The sequence below is a fragment of the Raphanus sativus genome, chromosome 3, assembly GCF_000801105.2.
Source record: "Raphanus sativus cultivar WK10039 chromosome 3, ASM80110v3, whole genome shotgun sequence".
NCBI lineage: Eukaryota > Viridiplantae > Streptophyta > Magnoliopsida > Brassicales > Brassicaceae > Raphanus > Raphanus sativus.
The window spans coordinates 20,078,388-20,099,107 of record NC_079513.1 but is presented as its reverse complement, the minus strand read 5'-3'; the positions used below and the strand labels follow the sequence as shown (position 1 = coordinate 20,099,107).

At 33.3% G+C, this 20,720-nt stretch overlaps 2 protein-coding genes across 2 annotated transcripts; one reads left to right on the top strand and one right to left on the bottom strand.

Moving 5' to 3' along the window:
- Window positions 1–533: 533 nt before the first annotated feature.
- On the top strand, window positions 534–2,045 carry LOC108846366 (endochitinase At2g43590-like). Its single transcript, XM_018619598.2, has 2 exons — window positions 534–1,040; window positions 1,370–2,045. Exons 1-2 carry the CDS (start codon window positions 626–628, stop codon window positions 1,771–1,773), a joined length of 819 nt encoding a protein of 272 aa, XP_018475100.1. The 5' UTR covers window positions 534–625; the 3' UTR covers window positions 1,774–2,045.
- Window positions 2,046–12,684: 10,639 nt separating this feature from the next.
- On the bottom strand, window positions 12,685–15,016 carry LOC108846056 (MYB-like transcription factor ETC2). The gene is made up of 3 exons (XM_018619263.2): window positions 14,813–15,016; window positions 14,555–14,642; window positions 12,685–12,947 (listed from the first exon to the last, which is right to left on the bottom strand). Exons 1-3 carry the CDS (start codon window positions 14,883–14,885, stop codon window positions 12,851–12,853), a joined length of 258 nt encoding a protein of 85 aa, XP_018474765.1. The 5' UTR covers window positions 14,886–15,016; the 3' UTR covers window positions 12,685–12,850.
- Window positions 15,017–20,720: the final 5,704 nt, after the last annotated feature.

Here is a 20,720-nt window from a genome sequence, read left to right as displayed (position 1 = left end):
GATGAAACCAAATATTTTATATATAGAAAAAAATTTAACCCTTTATAGATAACTTTAACATAAAATACATATATTTTTTAAAAATCTGGATCCTTCGACTATTAAAAATGGGGGACATCGGAGTGGACCCGGGACGGTCGCACCGTTGTCCCCCACCTAGACGTCCCTGAATAACTCCCGTTACGCATAGCACCGTGCATAATACTACTATATTACTATTGTAACATATTTCTTTGCTTGAATGAGTAAATCGAATTGTTGGACGGAGTCCACAAAATTAATTTTAGGAAAGAGCAAGACTAAAGTCAAACCCGTTTTAGAATACCTTAATCCGTATGATTAGAGAGAGAATCAATTATTTCTGCGCATACCAGAGAAAATGACCAAACTATCCAACATTTTCCCCTATATATAGAAATGCATCCCAGTCTCTTCCTTCCCATCCACAAATACAAAATATGGCTCTCACAAAAATCTCTCTAGTCCTTCTCCTCTGCCTCTTAGAACATCATTATCGCTTGGGAACTTTTTGTGATGGGGCCCATACCAAAACACGCAGGACGTTCACCAAATCACGCAGGACGTTTCTTATTTAAGGACAAATAGGAGAAGTCTAGGACTTTTAATGGCGGGACCCACGTCAAACCACGTTAAGGACGGGAGATTGGGACGTGCGATACTTATGGTCTTAGGTTTCTACTCCGAAACAGTCAACTCTCAGAACTGCGGCTGCGCCTCAAACTTATGCTGCAGTCAGTACGGTTATTGTGGTACCACTGCTGCTTATTGCGGTGCTGGGTGTCGGTCAGGTCCTTGTAGTGGCAGTGGAACCCCTTCTAGTGGTGGATCGGTCGGTAGCATTGTGACATATGGTTTCTTTAACAACATTATCAACCAAGCCAGTAATGGCTGCGCCGGGAAAAGCTTCTACACCCGCGACTCTTTCGTCAACGCTGCTAACACATTCCCAAACGTTGCTAGTTCCGTTACTAGGCGTGAAATTGCAACCATGTTTGCTCATTTCACTCACGAGACAGGACGTAAGATTCCTTTCTTTCTTTTCTATTTTTTTCTGATATTTTTTTCGTCCGTGCATTTACTCTAGTACTATAACATAAAAATGAGTTATTCGCAAAACCTTAGGATTGGAACGATATTTCTTAACGCGTTTGCATTACAGTTTGTATATGGTGATTATAAAATGATACTAGCACGTTAAGCTTTTAAAAAGTAATGGACTAGCTAAGAGTCTAAGACATAATATATTGAAACCTTCATATTCAAAATGAAGGATTGACTTTATCTCAATCATAGATTGAAACGATTGTCAAAAATCACTTTGTCTAATGTGCATCTCTATATCGTGTAGACTTCTGCTATATAGAAGAAATAAACGGAGCGTCACGAGACTACTGCGATGAGAACAACAGGCAATACCCATGTGCACCGGGTAAAGGCTACTACGGTCGTGGACCGATCCAGCTATCATGGAACTACAATTACGGAGCATGCGGCCAGAGTCTCGGCCTTAATCTCCTAGGCCAGCCAGAACTGGTGGGTAGCAACCCAACTGTGGCTTTCAGGACAGGTCTTTGGTTTTGGATGAATAGCGTAAGACCGGTACTGAACCAAGGGTTTGGAGCGACCATTAGAGCTATCAATGGAATGGAGTGTAACGGTGGGAACCCGGGTGCCGTCAATGCAAGGATTAGTTACTATAGAAACTATTGTGGACAGCTTGGTGTCGACCCTGGTTCTAACCTTGGCTGCTAAGAAACTCTATGCACACACATGTAAGGTTGCAAATTATATGTGACGTTTGTGTTTAAGGTGAAATAATAAGTGTCTAAGTGAGATGGTAAAGTTATACTTCACGTATGTACTTTGCGTTGTGTTTCAAAATATAATGTTCTTTGCTCGCAAGCAAATGTTGTTGTAATAATTGTGAAAAGTGATTTTCTTTTGTACCGTCTTGTGGAAGTGAATTTAAGATTAAAAAGTGTGTTGAGTGATATTTATTGTCTTATATAATATTTGTTCTTTGATTTCGTGCTCCGTCTTCGATCGTCATCTTGTTCGTTTCGAAAACGCTTCTTCCTCTTTTCTGTATAATATAAATGGTTTTCTTTATCTCAAATGATTGATCGGAATCAAGTAAAGAGATCGATTGAATCAACTTGTAACGCACGGCTCATATATACAAATTGAGTTTGATTTTAGAGTAATTGCAATTGGAATCGTTGTTGTTGGCTGGTGATATTAGAAACCATAATTACTCTTGCCTGAGCAGGAAGTGATAACGGAAACGATTAGGAACTTGGAGATAACAACATCAACTTGTAAAAGGATTGTGAAAGAGCTTCACTCCTATGAGAAAGAGGTTGAGAGAGAAGCTGCTAAGACTGCTCACATGAAGGACAAGGGAGCTGACGCTTACGACCATAAACAGCAGGTACAATAATAGTGTGATGATTCAGAAGTCAGAACTAATCTTTGTACTGTTATTATATTGTGTGTTTGTATTGTGTTCTAAATGTATGCAGTTTCTTTCTTGGTTGCATTAAACTATATGTGGTTGACGTAGGAGAATGTGTTGGGTGAGTAAAGGATGATGATTCCTGATTGCCACAAACGTCTCGAGGCTGCCATAGTGAACCTTAGATCCACTCTGGTAAATACGCTTTCCATCGCTATAATCTTATTATATATGTGATAGGCTTGACAGAGTATACGTGAGGAAGAAGGCAGAGAAGGAGAGCGAGGGAGTGTGACGTGGAGGAAGTTAATTCAAATAAAGAGGAGATACTTGTTTTCAATAAGAGTCTTTCGATTAGTTTGTTACTGCATTTGTATAAAGCCAGTCTGTTGGCGTAACTGAAAGGTAGCTTGTAGATTTGAGTTGAGTCTAACGACTTGAGGAGTATATCGTCTGGGTGAGGCCAGCGATTACTCAGATTCAAATCTAGAAGTGAATCCTTGATTAGATTGTAATCGTGGAAGTATATACATTGGTGATTCGAGTTTAGTATTGAGTTTACAAGAGAATCGATAGCTAAACTCTATCAATTGGTGCGGTGAGCGTGGATCGAACACGCGACCTTCAGATCCTCGACGATGCGAACACTCGGATCGACACCGTCGATCACACGGTGGCGGAGTTACAAGATAAGGTGGAAGTGATTCATGGCGGTTGGAAGAGGCTTACGGAATCGAACGATGAGATGAATCAACGGATCGGTTCAGTAGAGAAGGAGCTATCATCGATGATCAGGATCTTGAACAGATTGGAATCTCACGTAATCGGTGACAAAGGGAAGTCAACGACGTCATCTCCACCGTATAACGGTCAGGTACAATCTGAATCTACGCGGAACGATCTCAATACTGAGGAGCTAGGTTATCGGAGAATTCAACATTCGTTTGCTAGTAGAGAAAGTTTATTGAAGAAGATTGATTTACCTGTGTTTGATGGATCAATGCCGTATGGTTGGATATCGAGAGTTGAGAGATATTTCAGAGCTGCTCGCTATGAAGAGCATCAGAAATTGGAGTTAGTGGCTTTGAGTCTAACAGGCGCTGTGGGAAACTGGTATACATGGGAGAATGAAGAAGAGCCGTTCACCAACTGGTTACAGTTCAAGCAGAGAATGTTAGACCGCTTTGCAGAATCGAAAGATGATGAACCGAGGAACAGATTAGCAGCATTGATGCAGACAGATTCAGTTCAAGCTTATGTAAAAGAGTTCGAAGAGCTGATCAATGTGATTCAGGGGATGGATGAATCGAATTTAATCAGTCGCTTTTACACGGGATTAAAACCGGAAATGAAGGAAGTAATCAAGATGAAGGAGCCAAAAGGACTAAGAAATCATATAGCTGCAGTCGTAAAGATGGAGTCCAGCATGTTTTGTCAAATGTTGGCTGATAAATCAAAAACAGAGCATCGTTATTCAAGAGCTAGCAGCTCAGCAACAAGATCTACTAACAGTGGCGGTCAAGTGGATAAAACTAAACTTTTAGAGGCAGCAAAGCCAAATATGGATGGGGGAGACAAACGAAGGGTACATCTTACACCTCAGGAACTAGCAGAATACAAACGCTTAAAGCTGTGTTTCAAGTGCAAAGCGAAGTGGTTCAAGGGTCATCTATGTGGTAACACAGAGCTGAGAGTTTTCACAGTTATAGATGGGTTTGAAATGGAGATTTTGGGTGAACAAGAAGAGCAGAATAATGAGTTGATGGAGACAACAGATTCGCAGATGATGCAATTGTCTTTGTATTCATTCTTAGGCATGAATTCACCTACGACAATGAAAGTGAGAGGAAAGATAGGCAACACTGCACTAGTAATATTGATTGACAGTGGAGCCACTCACAACTTTATCTCTCCGAATCTGGTGAAGAAGGCTCATCTCCAAACAACAAGTAATCCTCGTCTACAAGTACTCTTGGGCACAGGGATCATGGTTCATGGCCTCGGAGTATGCAACAATGTTTACTTACACACGCAAGGCCTAGATTTTCTACTCAGCTGTATCGCTTTGGAGTTGAGTGGAGTGGATTTAGTGCTCGGGGTTCAATGGTTAAGAACCTTAGGCAAATGTGAGATCGATTGGGAATTGCAAGAATGGAGTTTCGTGTGGGGTAAGGAGAGAGTCACACTACGAGGAGAAAGTGACCTCCACCTTCCCACCAATGCCTTTCAATCACTCTTGCCTGTAGAGGAAGTTTCAAGGCAGAGTATTGAACATTGGTTATACACTCACTACGCTAGTGCGGCCTCTTGTGAGATAACTCCCATTGAAGTTTCTTGCATACTTGATGAATTTTCGAAAGTGTTCTGTATGCCAGATGGTTTACCTCCGGTTCGTGGCATTGAACATCAAATATTACTCAAACCGGGTACTTCACCAGTGAGCGTTAGACCATATCGTTACCCGCAAGCTCATCAAGAAGCAATGACAACGTTGGTTCACGATATGCTCAAGAAAGGGATCATTCAAGCTAGTCGCAGCCCGTACTCAAGCCCTGTTTTGCTGGTTAAAAAGAAAGACAAAACTTGGCGATTTTGTGTTGATTACAGAGCTTTGAATCAAGTCACAGTTGCAGATAAATTCCCAATACCTATGATAGATCAGCTTTTGAACCAATTACATGGCGCAGTGGTGTTCTCCAAGCTTGATCTAACATCAGGTTACCATCAGATACGGATGCAGCAAAGTGATATTGAAAAGACTGCCTTCCGCACACATGATGGCCATTACGAATTTTTAGTCATGCCCTTTGGATTAACAAATGCACCAGCGACATTCCAAGCTCTGATGAATGAAATTTTTCGTCCCTATTTGAACAAGTTTATTCTGGTGTTCTTTGATGACATACTCGTCTATAGCAACAGCATCAAGGAGCATACGAAACACTTACAGATTGCGTTACAAATCTTGGATCAACACTCTCTCTATGCAAATAAGAAGAAGTGTGTTTTTGGCCAGAGTAGTGTCGAGTATCTGGGCCACGTTATATCTGAAGACGGAGTAGCTACAGATAAAGCAAAAACTGAAGCAATGAGATTATGGCCAACACCTAAGAACATCAAGCAACTTCGTGGGTTTTTGGGACTCACGGGTTATTATCGCAATTTCATCAAAGACTATGGTGCCTTCGCGAAACCATTAACAGAGTTACTCAAGAAAGATCAGTTTATGTGGTCAGGAGAGAAGCAAGAGGTGTTTGATAAACTTAAAGAAAATATGGTACATGCTCCAGTTTTAGCTCTGCCGGATTTTACTCAGAAGTTTGTGGTTGAAACAGATGCGTCGGGATTTGGAATTGGAGCTGTTTTGATGCAGAATAAACGACCCATCGCATACTTCAGTCATGGACTAACAGCTCGAGAACAGTTGAAACCTATCTACGAGAGAGAATTGATGGCAGTTGTGTTAGCTATACGCAAATGGAAGCATTATTTGTTGGGAAGAAGGTTCGTTGTTCATACTGATCAGAGAAGCTTAAAGTACTTGCTGGAACAGCGCGAAGTTAGTATGGAGTATCAGAAGTGGTTGGTTAAGCTGTTAGGATATGAGTTTGATATTGTTTTTAAACCAGGCGTTCAGAATGCAGCAGCTGATGGGTTATCAAGGATCGATCACTCAACAGAAACAACAACTGGCAATACTTTGTTTGCATTGTCAGCTCCACAAGCTCTGCAGCTTAAAGAATTGTATCAGGAGATTGAAAATGACGAAATGCTACAAGGAATGATTAAACAAATCAAGGAGGGGAACATCGTTAAGGCGGGTTTGACAGTTTGTGAAGATCGGCTTTGGTATAAGGGCAGACTGGTTATTCCTTCTTCTTCACGTTTTATTCCTCTGATCTTGGAAGAATGTCATGATAGCCTCGCAGGGGGTCATTCAGGAGTGCTCAAAACCGTTAAAAGGATTCAGCTTTGGTTTCATTGGGAAGGATTGTTCCGTGCCGTACAGACATATGTCTCGAGTTGTCAAGTCTGTCAAACTCACAAGTACTCGACATTGTCGCCTGCAGGTCTTCTTCAACCACTGCCGATTCCAACTTTGATTTGGGAAGATATTTCAATGGACTTTGTGGAAGGGTTACCTATGTCTCAGGGTAGCAATGTTATCTTCGTGATTGTGGACAGACTGAGCAAATATGGTCACTTCTTAACATTGAAACATCCTTTTCAAGCTGCTGACGTTGCTAAGCGATTCATTGGGGAGATAGTAAGGCTTCACGGGTTTCCAAAGTCCATTGTTTCAGATCGTGATAAGATATTCTTGAGTCACTTCTGGAAGGAATTGTTTCGCTTGTCAGATACGAAACTGAAGTTTAGTACAGCGTTTCATCCGCAAACGGATGGTCAAACAGAGGTATTGAATCGCTGTCTCGAGACATATCTGCGCTGTTTTGCTTCAAGTCACCCACGTACATGGTCGAAATACTTGGGATGGGCTGAACTTTGGTACAACACTTCGTATCATACATCGCTACAGATGACTCCATTTCGTGTGGTTTATGGTCGCGATCCTCCTGCATTGCTTCGATATGAAAAGGGCTCGACTACAAACGGCGACTTGGAAACTCAGTTGCTTGAACGTGATGCGATGTTAGTTGAAGTGAAGAAACATTTAACGCATGCTCAACAGTTGATGAAGAACAATGCAGATAAACATCGGAGGGATGTGGAGTTCGAGGAAGGTACGATGGTATATCTGAAGCTTCGTCCCTATCGTCAACAGTCTGTAGCGAGAAGAGTGTGTCAGAAGCTTTCTGCAAAGTACTTCGGGCCTTACCGTGTGGAGGAGAGGATTGGTAAAGCTGCGTACCGCCTTCAGTTACCGGCATCTTCGAAAATTCACCCGGTGTTTCATGTGTCTCAGTTGAAAGCAGTAGTGGGGAAGCATCATATAGTGCTACCACTTCCTCCTGCTATATCCTTAGATGAAGAAATTGTGATTGAACCTGAGAAGATTCTTGACAGTCGTTATACTCATGCGGGTCACTTGGAAGTTCTGGTTCAGTGGGTGGGGTTACCGGTGACTGAGGCATCGTGGGTTGGTATCAAGGAGTTTCGCAATCAGTTTCCTTCTTACCAGCTTGAGGGCAAGCTGAGTGTTAAAGGAGGGGGTATTGATAGGCTTGACAGAGTATACGTGAGGAAGAAGGCAGAGAAGGAGAGCGAGGGAGTGTGACGTGGAGGAAGTTAATTCAAATAAAGAGGAGATACTTGTTTTCAATAAGAGTCTTTCGATTAGTTTGTTACTGCATTTGTATAAAGCCAGTATGTTGGCGTAACTGAAAGGTAGCTTGTAGATTTGAGTTGAGTCTAACGACTTGAGGAGTATATCGTCTGGGTGAGGCCAGCGATTACTCAGATTCAAATCTAGAAGTGAATCCTTGATTAGATTGTAATCGTGGAAGTATATACATTGGTGATTCGAGTTTAGTATTGAGTTTACAAGAGAATCGATAGCTAAACTCTATCAATATGAGTATGACAATCGACATAGAGAGTGATCTGTACTTTGTTTGAGAAACTTAGCAGCAATTTGATCCCATTAATCACAATTACAAGCATGATAAAGCCCCCTTGTTGAATACAAACAGTGAATAATACACACATAAGAGGAACCGTGGAGTTCATGTTCTGTGTTGTCTCTCACAGAAACTGAGTTTTGCAAGAGAAGGAAGGTCCAGAAGTTGAAGATGCAAAGAAGACAGTCGCACAAGTGGAGAAGCAGTTTCCCACAGAAGATGCCTGATTTAACCATCCAGTGAGTGAGTGTTTGGTGTGTGTTCTAAGAATGGTAATATGCAGATTCTGACGGTTGTAAGAATCTTCTTTTCTATCAGTGCTATCTACTGCTCTCAATACATTTTGGTGACTTTTTTTCTTTACTCCTCAGAAATGCAATCTCATCACAGAATATATACCAGCAGAACACACACTTTTAGGATTTGTGATTTATACAAGAAGACACTTTTGTGGTTTGACACACTTTCTATGAAGTCAAAAACATTAATTTCTACCCTCTAACTACCCTTGACAATTATCTACAACACTTTTAGTGTAAGGACTTGAACGTCGACTCACAAGCATTGAATATCAGACAATCATATATCTTAGCGTAACTTTATAAACAAGACTTCAGAGATAAACCATCTTATTTCACACTGATGTAGTGTAGGTGGGATTTGAAACTTGGGGGGAGTGAGGTGAAGAGTTCTTGTGTTGATATGGTCTAGATGGAAAGGTGTTTTGTGGATGTGTTTATTTTTGGTGGAGATGATCTTGATGGAGAAGCTATCAGTGTACAAGTGTTGGTAGATACATTTATAATGAATAAGTTATTTTGGACATATTTCTATGAACAATATGTAATGGATAACAAAATTTTCTCATATATAGTATCATTGAACATCTTAAATGCATTTTTTATTTTTTCGTGTTTACAGTTATGAGCTCTTTTAAGAAATCCAAAGAAATTACCAATTTGAATCATTGATAACACTAGACCGCACCATCAAAATCTTTCACTCTTGTTTGTGAGCACAATATCAATCTCTCCCTTCATGGTTTGTTGTTTGTTGACTTCTTCTTTGAGTTGATTTTTTTGGGTTTTAGTTCAAAGAAAAAAAACAAAGATGCAAGTTTTATTGTATGATGGAAGATATGTTATGAAGTGTAACATTCAGAAATAAGAGGTAAATATGGGAGAATTCGAAGATGTGAAAGTGGTTTGATAAATTAATAAACAAATAAAGATATGATAAAAAAGCGAGGAGATAGTTTTTCATAAATAAAGTGATATGCATTTCTTTAACCTCATAAAATGGAAGTCATACACACTTTTTTCGAATAGCAATTACATAATAAGTTCAGTAAAAAATACTTTGAATACTTTTTTTTTGTAACACAACTTCATTAATAGATAAAAACTTCAAATCCCAGGAGGGTTCAATACAGCATAGTACTCAAACAGAGCATGTTTAGCAAGACTATCAGCAGTCTTGTTGTTTTCTCTAGGAATCCAAGTAAAAGAGATACTAATAAAAGAGGCAGAGAGGTGAATTATGTCTGCCACAATCCCATAAAGCTCCGCAATGGTGTTTCCACCGTTGATTGATTTAACTAGTTGAGAAGAGTCTGCCTCACAACGAAGTTTCTGGAGTCCCAGTTGTTTGCATTTGATGATTGCAGCTTTTAGAGCTAGGCCTTCTGCGATGAGAGGTGAGGCCACAAAAGGAGCGGCTGAGGCCTGAGTCCAACGTCCCTGCTGTGATGCTATGAGCGCGCCCAATCCCGCCGTTTGCGTAGCTTCGTTCCATGCTCCATCTGATTGGACAATGGCAGTGTCTGGTGCAGTGATGAGAGGTAGCGAAAAAGGGTGTGACGGTGAGAGACCTTTAGTTGGGAAAAATACTTTGAATACTTTTCACACATTTTATGAGGTTAAAGACATGCATAAAACCAGTTAGTATCTACTATGGTAATCAGTGTCGGTCTAACGTTTAACAATGCCCTAATCCATTTTTAAAACTATGCCTTTTAATATTTTGTATTGAAATTATAAAAAAACTAATATAAAATTAATTTAAATTTTTGAACTAAAACAGTAAATATAAAATATTAAAATATATTTTTTTGCATTTTTTCATGTAAAAGCATTCATTAAATAAATATAGTCAATTCTTATAACAGTTTTGATCGATAACAAAATCAATTTAGGTAATCTCTTAAATAACATGTTATACTACTAATAATTATTTTTACCTTTTAATTTTTTTTTTATATGTGATGATCGATATTCTTATATTCTAAAATGCACACTAAATAATTTATATTTTTCATATAACAATCATTCTTTGAAAAACAAATATTATAGTAGGCGATCTAATCTATTTTGACATTGATTCTTGTAGAATAATAATTCCATAAATAAAATACCACTAATTATGTTCAAATGAATATCATTTTAAAGAAATTTTCAGTATTTGAATTATGCCTTCGAAATATCATAAGTAAAAATGCCTTCAAAATATCATAAGTAAAAATGCCCACTAAATAATTTATATTGTCATATAACATTCATTCTTTAACAAAAAAATATTATAGTAGGTTTTCTTATCTATTGTGACATTGATTCTTGTAGAATATTAATTCCATAAGTAAAATACCACTATTTATGTTCGAATGAATATCATTTTAAAGAATTTTTCAGTATTTGAATTATGCCTTCAAAATATCATAAGTAAAAATGTCCAATAAGTATAGTTTCAATTAAAAAATCTTATAAAATTATTTTTATCTATATAGTAACAAAAAATTATAGAAAATATGCCCCTTTAAATTGGATGCCCTAATCGATGGCTTGGGTGGCTTCCCCTCTGGGCCGGCCCTGATGGTAATTCACTATCCCAATATCATTCTTGTTTTCCCCTATTTCTACTTCGTGTGAATTGAATAAAGTCCTAATAGTTTTGCGCTGTCATAGAGTTACGTTGGGTCGTAATCGAAGTTGTAGCGCCTAGCCAGTGGCCACATGCAGTGATCCACCAAGGCACCAACTAAGCTTTTGTTTTCTTGTACCCTTTAAAACAAAAATCAGTGTTGGCGTTCTACACATATATGCACAAGAAGTACAGAAAACTTCTATTTTTTAGATAAGTTTTCCTATTTCTTTTACAAGAAAACTATACCTTTTATGTTTCAGGTCAATTAATTGTCTCAGTGATGATAAATAAATTAAGTTACTGTGGGAAACTGACGCATCAATTTCTTGTCTAGTTTAGTTTTCAAAGAAAGATTGTTGTCTAGTGAAGGCTAAACTTGCATGTAGTGAAAAACCATAAAGAGTCATAAGTCATATTAATTTCATTCCAAGAAAATGATACGTTATGGTACCTGCTAAATTATATAGCTGTATCCTGTACGAAGGACAGAGGAACTGACCCCAACATACGACCTGAAACAACATGTATTAACTGTTCACTATTCTTTTAACATAACGATTTACTGTTTTTTTACGATGATCTTCTGAGTGTCAAAAAAAAAAAAAAAAAAAGATCTTCTGAGTGTCACTGTGTCAGTATATTCAATATTGAAAGCCGTCCTTTATAATTAGATAAATATTTAATCTAGAACTGCTCATTTTTTGGAAGATAGAATTTACTTGTACGGTGTTCTAAGACATTTGCAATTGCAAGCAAGGTTATTCAGAATTTCTAGTGTGGTTGATTGAATATTAATCTCCGCGTTAATTTTTTTTTTATTATTGAAACGAAAAATCGAAATCGTTGAATAGAATTCTTGAACTTTGAACTTCAGAAGAGATCTTATTAAAGATTTATATATATCCATCAGAAAATAATATCTTCCTCTCATCTGACCACTTTTATGGCTAAAATGTTATTCCATTCGGCTAAAATATTATTCCATTCTTTTTCCATGTTTTTGACAACCTTACTCAAACCTGACCCAAACCAAGAATCTAAGCACGAGCAAATCCAAAACACCCAACAGAAAATACTTCCGAAGATACATAAGAGAACCACCGCTCGTAGAACCAAACTTCCATGTAAGAAGAGAGGACCGTAAGAGGTTAACCCTCCGGAAGCACACTGCAGGAGAAGGAGCCAGCTCGAGAGACCAACTGAGGCAGAACAAGAGAACAGCATCCACATCACCAAACGAGTTAATAGCAAGCCCGCTTACCTTATTGAGAGAGGTGGAGACAAGACGCTCCAAGGATGCAACGAGGAATACACTGGACTCCCAGAGCAGGAAAACTAACACTCGCCTGAAAGACGCGCCATCGCCACCACCTCCAACACCCGCTGCTACCAGAGCACGTCGAAGATGGAGCTGACTCATGAAGCGCTCACGGGCGACCACCGGAGAGAACCAGCAGAAAAAGAGAAACATATCTGACAATCGTGAAGTCTCAGATCAACCACCACCGCAGTGCCACCAACCGGAGGAGCACACCAAGAACGACTAGGGTTCTCCACAACCTCCGTGCACCACTTCACAAACGCAAACAACAAGCGCAAAGAAGAAAAGAAAAACTTTTTGAACAGTGAGCCACCAGTGCACCAATTCAAAATTCATGTTTACACTTGCGGTTTTTTGTGGTCTCCGCGACCGTCGCTGACGGTTTGTAAATATATGATGATAATGAATTAAGATAAACATATTGAAGCTTTTACAGTCCATAATAACATAAATTATTGTCCAGAATTTAAAGTTTTTATTTTCCAATATAAGAGAAATTAAGGAGCAGAAACAGAAAGAAAAAAACATGGAGGTTTTTAGAGAATAGAGTTGATTCTATTTAGTTGAGAAATAATCATTATTTTTCATTATCCAATATCTTTCTATCTCACTTGCTCTTCGTCCTGCCACTCTTCCCGCTATTAGATCCCACCTGGTTTTATTCAGTTTAAGTCAAAAATATTATCAGTTGATTCAGTTCTATTTCATTATAAAGTTTTTGAATAGTGTTTAACCTGAAGCTCCGTTTAAAATTAATTAGAAGTTTTCAAATCAACACTATTATATTCTCTCTGTTTCATAATAATAAATGTCATTCTAAATTCTTTTTTGTTATATAAAAAGTGTCATTTTATAATATCAATACAAATTATACTTATTTTCAACTGAAAATTAATTGTAAATTATATTGATTTTATAAATAATTTTATTTATCTCAAATACTATTGGTTAGAAAGATGTAATTAATAATAACTTACATATATTTCCGTAACTTTCTTAAGCTGTGTGAATAATATCAAAATAACACTTATATAAAAACGGAGAGAGTAAAAGGGGAACATGCTCGGTTCACTTATAATTAATATTAACATTTATGAGCTAACCAAAAGAGTCAGTTCTGGTATAGCCAAGTGAAACATTCGTTTGTAGTCATTAAATTTTTTGAAAATATAGACTTAAATTTCTGAAATTATACAAATAAAAATTATTATAAAAATTTAAATACCTACAACCCCAAAATTTCATGGTCCTGTTGATCGAACATTTTTGGAAGTGATAGATAGTAGTTATGTACTACCTAGGGGTATCCTAGACTTTCATCCAGAATAAACATAAAAATGTAAGCTACTAATTATGTCTTAAAACGTTTGTCTGTTTTGATGAACAAGGAAACTCCTATCAGATTTTATAATAAAAATTGCTACATATAGTATAATGCATTAAACCGGTAAAATTTTGTATATATTGTCAATATATCTACTATTTAAACAAAATAATTGGTTTGAAAAACGTACACGATAGAATACAAAGAAAAAAAAAACAAATATAGAAAATCATAAATGTGTTGAGTTATTAATAAATGGTTCGACATAGTATTTTACTGAGATAAAATTATAGAGACTAGAGAGTTGCCATTTCAAATAACTAGAAGAAAAAACACTCTCTTAAACAAACAAACAATACACTCTCTAAACTTACAAAAACAAAAAAAACTAAGAAATGATTACTTATCCTTTAATTACCACGAATCATTTGACAAACTAGGTTAAAAACATTTCTCGAAAAAAAACTAGGTTAAAATTTTAATACAAGTTTGTATAAAAAAAGTTTGTATAAATTTTTTTTTGTATAAATATAACGTGGCACATTATATGTATCTTTAAAAGTAATACTCCCTCCGTTTCATATTATATGTCGTTTTAACCTTATACACACAGATTAAGAAAATATTTAATTTTACATATTTCCAAAATAAAACACTATTACCAATACACCTAACCATGTATCAACCAATAGAAAAATAGAAAATAGAATATTGTCAATAAATTTTGCATTGAAAATCGAAAACGACACTTATTTTGAAACAAAAAAATTCCTCTACAACGACATATAATTTGAAACGGAGGGAGTATGGTGGATGCCATTGCTTCAAGTTATACATATTCATACACACACACATATTACATATATATAATTAGGTCAAATTTAGGAATTTATCTGGAACGAGATAAATATGTAAACAGAAGAGGAGAATGTTACCTATCACCGACAAGTCTGTACATCCGAGAGATGAGATCTTCTTCTTGTTTCGTCATATCGATAAACTCCCATTTGATACTAGTCACTTCTGCATTTAGTTAGTTATATTCAACCAAAAATCAAATATATAAAATAATTTAAGGGAGCGAAGCTAATTTAGTAAAAAGCATTTAGGTAAGAAAATAATTCAAGGAAGTGGATGAGTATATATAGACCAAAAGGAAGAACCGTTAAATATTTTATCTATCAAAGAGAGACCTTCGGAGCCATATCGAATGAACTTGGTTTGCTTGCGACTTCGAAGGCGACGAAGACGGATGGTATCATCCATAAGTATTGAAAACTCGAAGAAGACAAATATTATTTAGAGAAACTAAAAATATGGAGTGTGGAGAGGTAGACAATATTTATAGAGAAAATCCAAAACGGGGAAAACAAAGAGGTGGTAAAAGTATATAGAGAAGTCTTTTGTCAAAAAAAAAAAAGTATATAGAGAAGTAAGAAGAGGAAAATTAAAGCTTAGACTCCTCCCTCCTCCCCCACTGAACTGTTTTTTTATTTTATTTTTTGCTATTGTTAATATTTAATATTTTTATATATTGTTTTAAGATACGAAAACTCATTGTTGATTATTTCTAGTTTTTAAAATGGTTTTTGGTTTATATTTTTAAAAAACCAACTTTTCATTCAATCTAGATTTTGTAATTTTATATACAAAATATATGTTTGTAGTAACTACCAAATTATAAACAAAAACTAAAATCTGTGTACTCTTAGTTTTAAGCAATATTTGACGTTGGTTTTTATTTTCCTTTTTTCTTTTTGGCTTTTTACAAATTTTCATATTTAATAACAATTTCTCTAATATTTTGCATTTTCGCTCTCCATTCAGAAACGTGTACATTAAAATCTATACTAGATCTTGACCTGTCCGACTGGACGGGTGTTTGCTTTAACTTGTAAAATTATTATCAACTTATACCAAATTGAAAATTATTAGATTTTATAAAGTATGGTCCACGTTTTTTGCTATCATATGATTGTTATTGTATTTAATGTACTTGTAACACGAAAATATTAATGTTAGTATATATATTTTTGCATTGTTTATTTGATATTTTAACCATATAATTTTTAAATTAATAATGACATACCTATCGTATTAATGGACAACAAATCTTGTTTGAAAGAAATATATTTTTACTTTTGTATTATATAAAAAAACTATAAATACCAGTAATTATAATAAACAACCAATAATTACAATGACCCAATAAATAATCCAGCTATCAAAATAGATCATAATAGTAATTAAATAACATGGTCCAATTCTATAGTAACAATTTAAAAAAGACATAAGCCCAACTCAAAATAGATGTTATTTTTGTGTCCAAACAATATTAACTTTTTTAACTCTACAATTCATGTTGTCAAACAAAACTAAAAAGTACTTCTAATTTAATAAGATAGATACTTATTAAAAATATAATAAAATTAGTTGATGTATAATTCACCATTTATTTTTGTTCAGTGAGAAAGAAGAACATCTACAATTGTCTTATATATAACTAAACTTATGAATAAATTCAATTTTATTTTAAAGTGTATATGACTTCAATAATTTCTATTATATTAAAAATATTAAATTTTCCTTATTATATAATTTACATATTATGTTAACATTATTCTGTTATAATTTATAAAATTTCTGGTGTATTATTTTCTTAAAGGACTTATAACACTACAAAAAATAGTGGTTTAACATCATTTATTTTATATTTTTGCATTACTTATAACTGATATAAAATAGTTTTACATCACTTAATTAAATGACTCTGAAAGTGGTGATGCAAATAATTTGTATCAATTCTTTAAAAAAATGATGTGAAAATGTTAAATATTTACATCAATTATGATAAATGATGTCAATATGTATCAGTTTCAATAAATGATGTCAACATTTACATCAGTTTTTAAATGATATTAGTTTGGTATCAATTAAAATAACTGATTCTAGTTATTTATACCATTTACTAATAACTGAAGAAAAATTAATATTAATTTATAAAATTTATTTTAATAATGATTTAATTTACAATTATCGAAAATATCTTTTTTATCATTTGTGAATTTTATTTTAAATTAATTTCAGTAGGTAAATTACTTAAAATGTTTTCCTTAAACTTTTTTCCCATTATCGATTATTGAAGACAAGAAATATAAAAATATACATAGACTCTACAAAAAAAGAAACACTAAATAAAAAGATGAATTCACATAGAAAAAAATGATAAACAATTAAAAAAAGACTTCTTCTTCTTCTTCATTTTCATCTTCTATCTCCATTAGCATGAAGGTGAATCAGTCCACTACTTAAACTATCATTTAAGAATTTTCCATCTTCTGATTTTCCCAAAGACTTGACTTCTTTTGTTTACAAGGGATTCTTCATCTGCCAAAGAAAAGAATGAATTGCAACAAAAGAAATCTTTAAACATAAACAGAAGGAAATAAACTATAGAAGAAGAACAACAAAAGAAAAACAATACCTTTTCAGAACTTTTCTATCTGATTCGTCCAATTAGCAGACCCTATTTTCTTTCAAATCATGTATAAGAAAAAATGTTTGACCACTTGAGAAGTAATTCATCGCACGTAAGATATGTAGATACTATCTCTTTCCTTCCTTACATCACTATATTGAATTCTCACTGTATTATCTGATTTTCGTTGATTTTTATTTGTAAATCAATCAGCCCAGAAAATTTTGTAACTGATAAAAAGGTTTAGGAAATTGAGAGGAAGAGAAATCGATGAGTGGGGATATAGAATGCTTTTCGAGATCATTAAGCAGTTATAGAAGATCATGGGTCAACTAGACTAAAACCACAATAAAAATAATAATAAATAAAACCACATGAATCGTAGTGTTAGTTACGCAGGCTGATTTTGTAAAATATCTTTATACTAGAAAAATATTTTAAATAATACAAATTAAAATTAGTACTAAAAATATAGTGCGTAATTTTGTTTGAATCAATTTATTATTGATGTTAAGCTTTGTAACATTTTAACAAGTGATGTTAAGAAACAGATAAATGTATCAATTATCTAAGCGATATATTTTTAAAAAAAATAGTATCACTTTTGTTTAAATGATACAAATTAATAGATCTTATATCATTTTACAGAATTGATGTTAAATTCGTTCTTAATAACATCAGTTGTTATAATTGATTTTAAATAATGTATATTTGCTTCATTTGTAAATAAGTGATTTATAATAGTAACAATTATTTAAATGATACAATTTAAGTGATACAACTTGCACTTTTTTTTGTAGTGTAAAGTCAAGTTTTTTAAAAAAATTAGACAGATTATAAGCAAATAAATTATTAATCAAAGTTTAGAAGAAAAAAAATTCAAAATTCAAAAAACCAAAATCGTAAACCCAAATTAAAATACAAATCACCGTTCATGTTTTTCAAAAATCTGAAATCTACTACTAAATTAAAAAACCATAAATTAAAAAAAAATCTGAAAACTAAAAACTAAAAATAAAAACCAAAAGATTAATTTGTCAAAATAATCCAAATTTAAATACAAATATATACCTCAAATTCAATCATATGCAAAAAAAGTCTTAAAATTACAACTATCCATTATGTCCACACAAAAAAATATAGGCATTTTTACGGTTATAACCCTAGGAAATTTTCTTAAGACAAAGAAGACTTTTCAAGAATTTTTACCCATCTCGAGAAAATACGAAACCTCAACTCATGCATTTAATATTAAAATTAATGAATAAAATTCTGGAAGAAAATATTTTGATGTAAAATAAATTGAAATCATGTAAATATAAACAATTATAAATGATGTAAATTTAAATTTAACTAAAGTAAATATTTTTCCACATAGATAAGTAAATATAGATTGTAAGTCATGATTGTCTATTGGTTAGAGTTTGGTAACATATGTCCAAGTATTATCAGTATTTTTCGAGTTATATTTTGGAATCTTAAATAATTTCTTGAAATTAAAATATGACGAGTGCCGGCTTAACACATGTGCTCAAGGCACATTTGCACAGGGTCCTATGTTTTTTCTTTAAAAAATAGGGTCCTATTTTTCAAAAAAGTATAAATATTAGGGTCTTTATTTTCAGAGTTAATGAAATATAGCTAAAGTTGGAGAACTTTTATTTTAATTTGGCACAAGGTCTTATTACTATTTGGACCGGGCCTGAATATGACATATGTGTTTAGTTATATATATTAAATTCTTTATAAATTGATTTTGTGTTTAGTAAAGTGTATATTACTATCTAATTAAACTATTTGATTTTAGGGTTTAGATGTAGTAGATTTATTAAGAAGTCTGATAAGAAGTTATGCACTAACAAACTTTTTAGAAATCTTCTGAAATTAAGGCAAATTTAGGTTAGAAACTTAAGAAGTTTACTAAACTATAATGCATACAGACTTTTCAAAAGTATTTTACACCAAATTTTTAACCTAATTGAAAATTTTCTCCTTATATGAAACTTTTTTACACATTCTCCTTGGTATCAATTTCTCATTCATTTGTTTTATCTCTTTCTCACAATTTGAAGACATTGCTCTCTTTAAATCCAGTGAGAGTTTGTGCTTAACTTTTGTATCTGAAGAAATGGTTCAAGTGGTAATATCACCCCCAAGCATTCTCAAAGGAGATACTAACATAAATCATTTTCACCCTTTTTTAAAAATCAGCCAGATCCTCTACACCAATGAACTCTCTCATAACAGTGTATGGAATCCTAGGTTTGTAAATTTTTCCTCAACTGGTTTTGGTGTCACATTAATAATATGTATGAAAATTAAACATAATTTTTGACATATAATTTTAGGTATTAATATTTAGAAAAATTTATTATTTATTTTAAACATATTAAATTGCATAAATTCTCTAAATTGAACTAATTATTTTTCTAAGTTATGGTTAGGCTAAAATGTGAATAATTTCGTTCTTTTCATTAACTATGATTCCTTTTTTAAAAATGTAACTATATATTTATCTATGTAATTTGTTATATATTTTTTTGGAAAAACATTGGAAGAAAAAAATATAAAGAAGTTCAAAATATTTATTTTCCACTTTAGAATTCAATAATTCGTAATTTAACTTTGAAGAGAAAATAGTAAAGATTTTTACCACGTAAATTTTATAAAAAGAATCTTTTAAAATAAACATAAAAGTAATTATTTTTAAACTAAATTTATCAATCAAGTATACATATATTACACACTTTAGAAATATTTAAAGTTATTTTCCTTTTCATTACTTTTAGAAAAAATAAATTTATCAACCAAGGTTGCCTACTGTTTAGCTAAAAGAGATGATGCTGCTGACTTTGTTTTCTATTACTTTGTACCAAGCTTTCTGAATAATCTGTTACATTGGGATTACTTAAAATCCAGCTAAAGTAATAAAATGATGTTATAAAAAAAAATTATCAACCAAAACTAAAATAATTTTTTTTGATTGAAACAATTACATAAGAATTTAATTTACTAAGAATATCAACATAATTGACTATTCGTGAGTGTTAATGTGAACATGATACATAAATTTTTACAAATATTAATAGATTTTTTTCTTTTTAATTTATAAAAAATACAATAAAAGTTATTAATACAAAAAGGAACATAGAAGTATTGATAATAGATATTGCAGCATTATAGTATTAGTTCACTAAGAATATCAACGTAATAAATTTGAACGCGATATATAGAAAACTGACTTTTTCATATAATATTATAACAATATTTTAAGAATAAAAGTAATATTGGTATAAAATATAAAATAAAACTAATCACAATTTTTTTTTGTAATATGTCTCAAATGTATATTTCAAACAAAAAAATATAGAAACAGGCTTAAAAGTAAATCTACACTTATTAGTTAACAACCCAATCAAACAATAAATTTGGTAGGTCCATAATTATAATGGATTAAATTTTGAAATTCATCCAAGACCATTACTATTTATTAACACATTTTTAGACTTGCAAATACGTCTACACTTATTAATTAGCTAACAACATAGTCAAATCAAATATTTGATAGTTTCATAATTATAACAGATTATTTCATAATTATAACATATTATCTTTTGAAATCA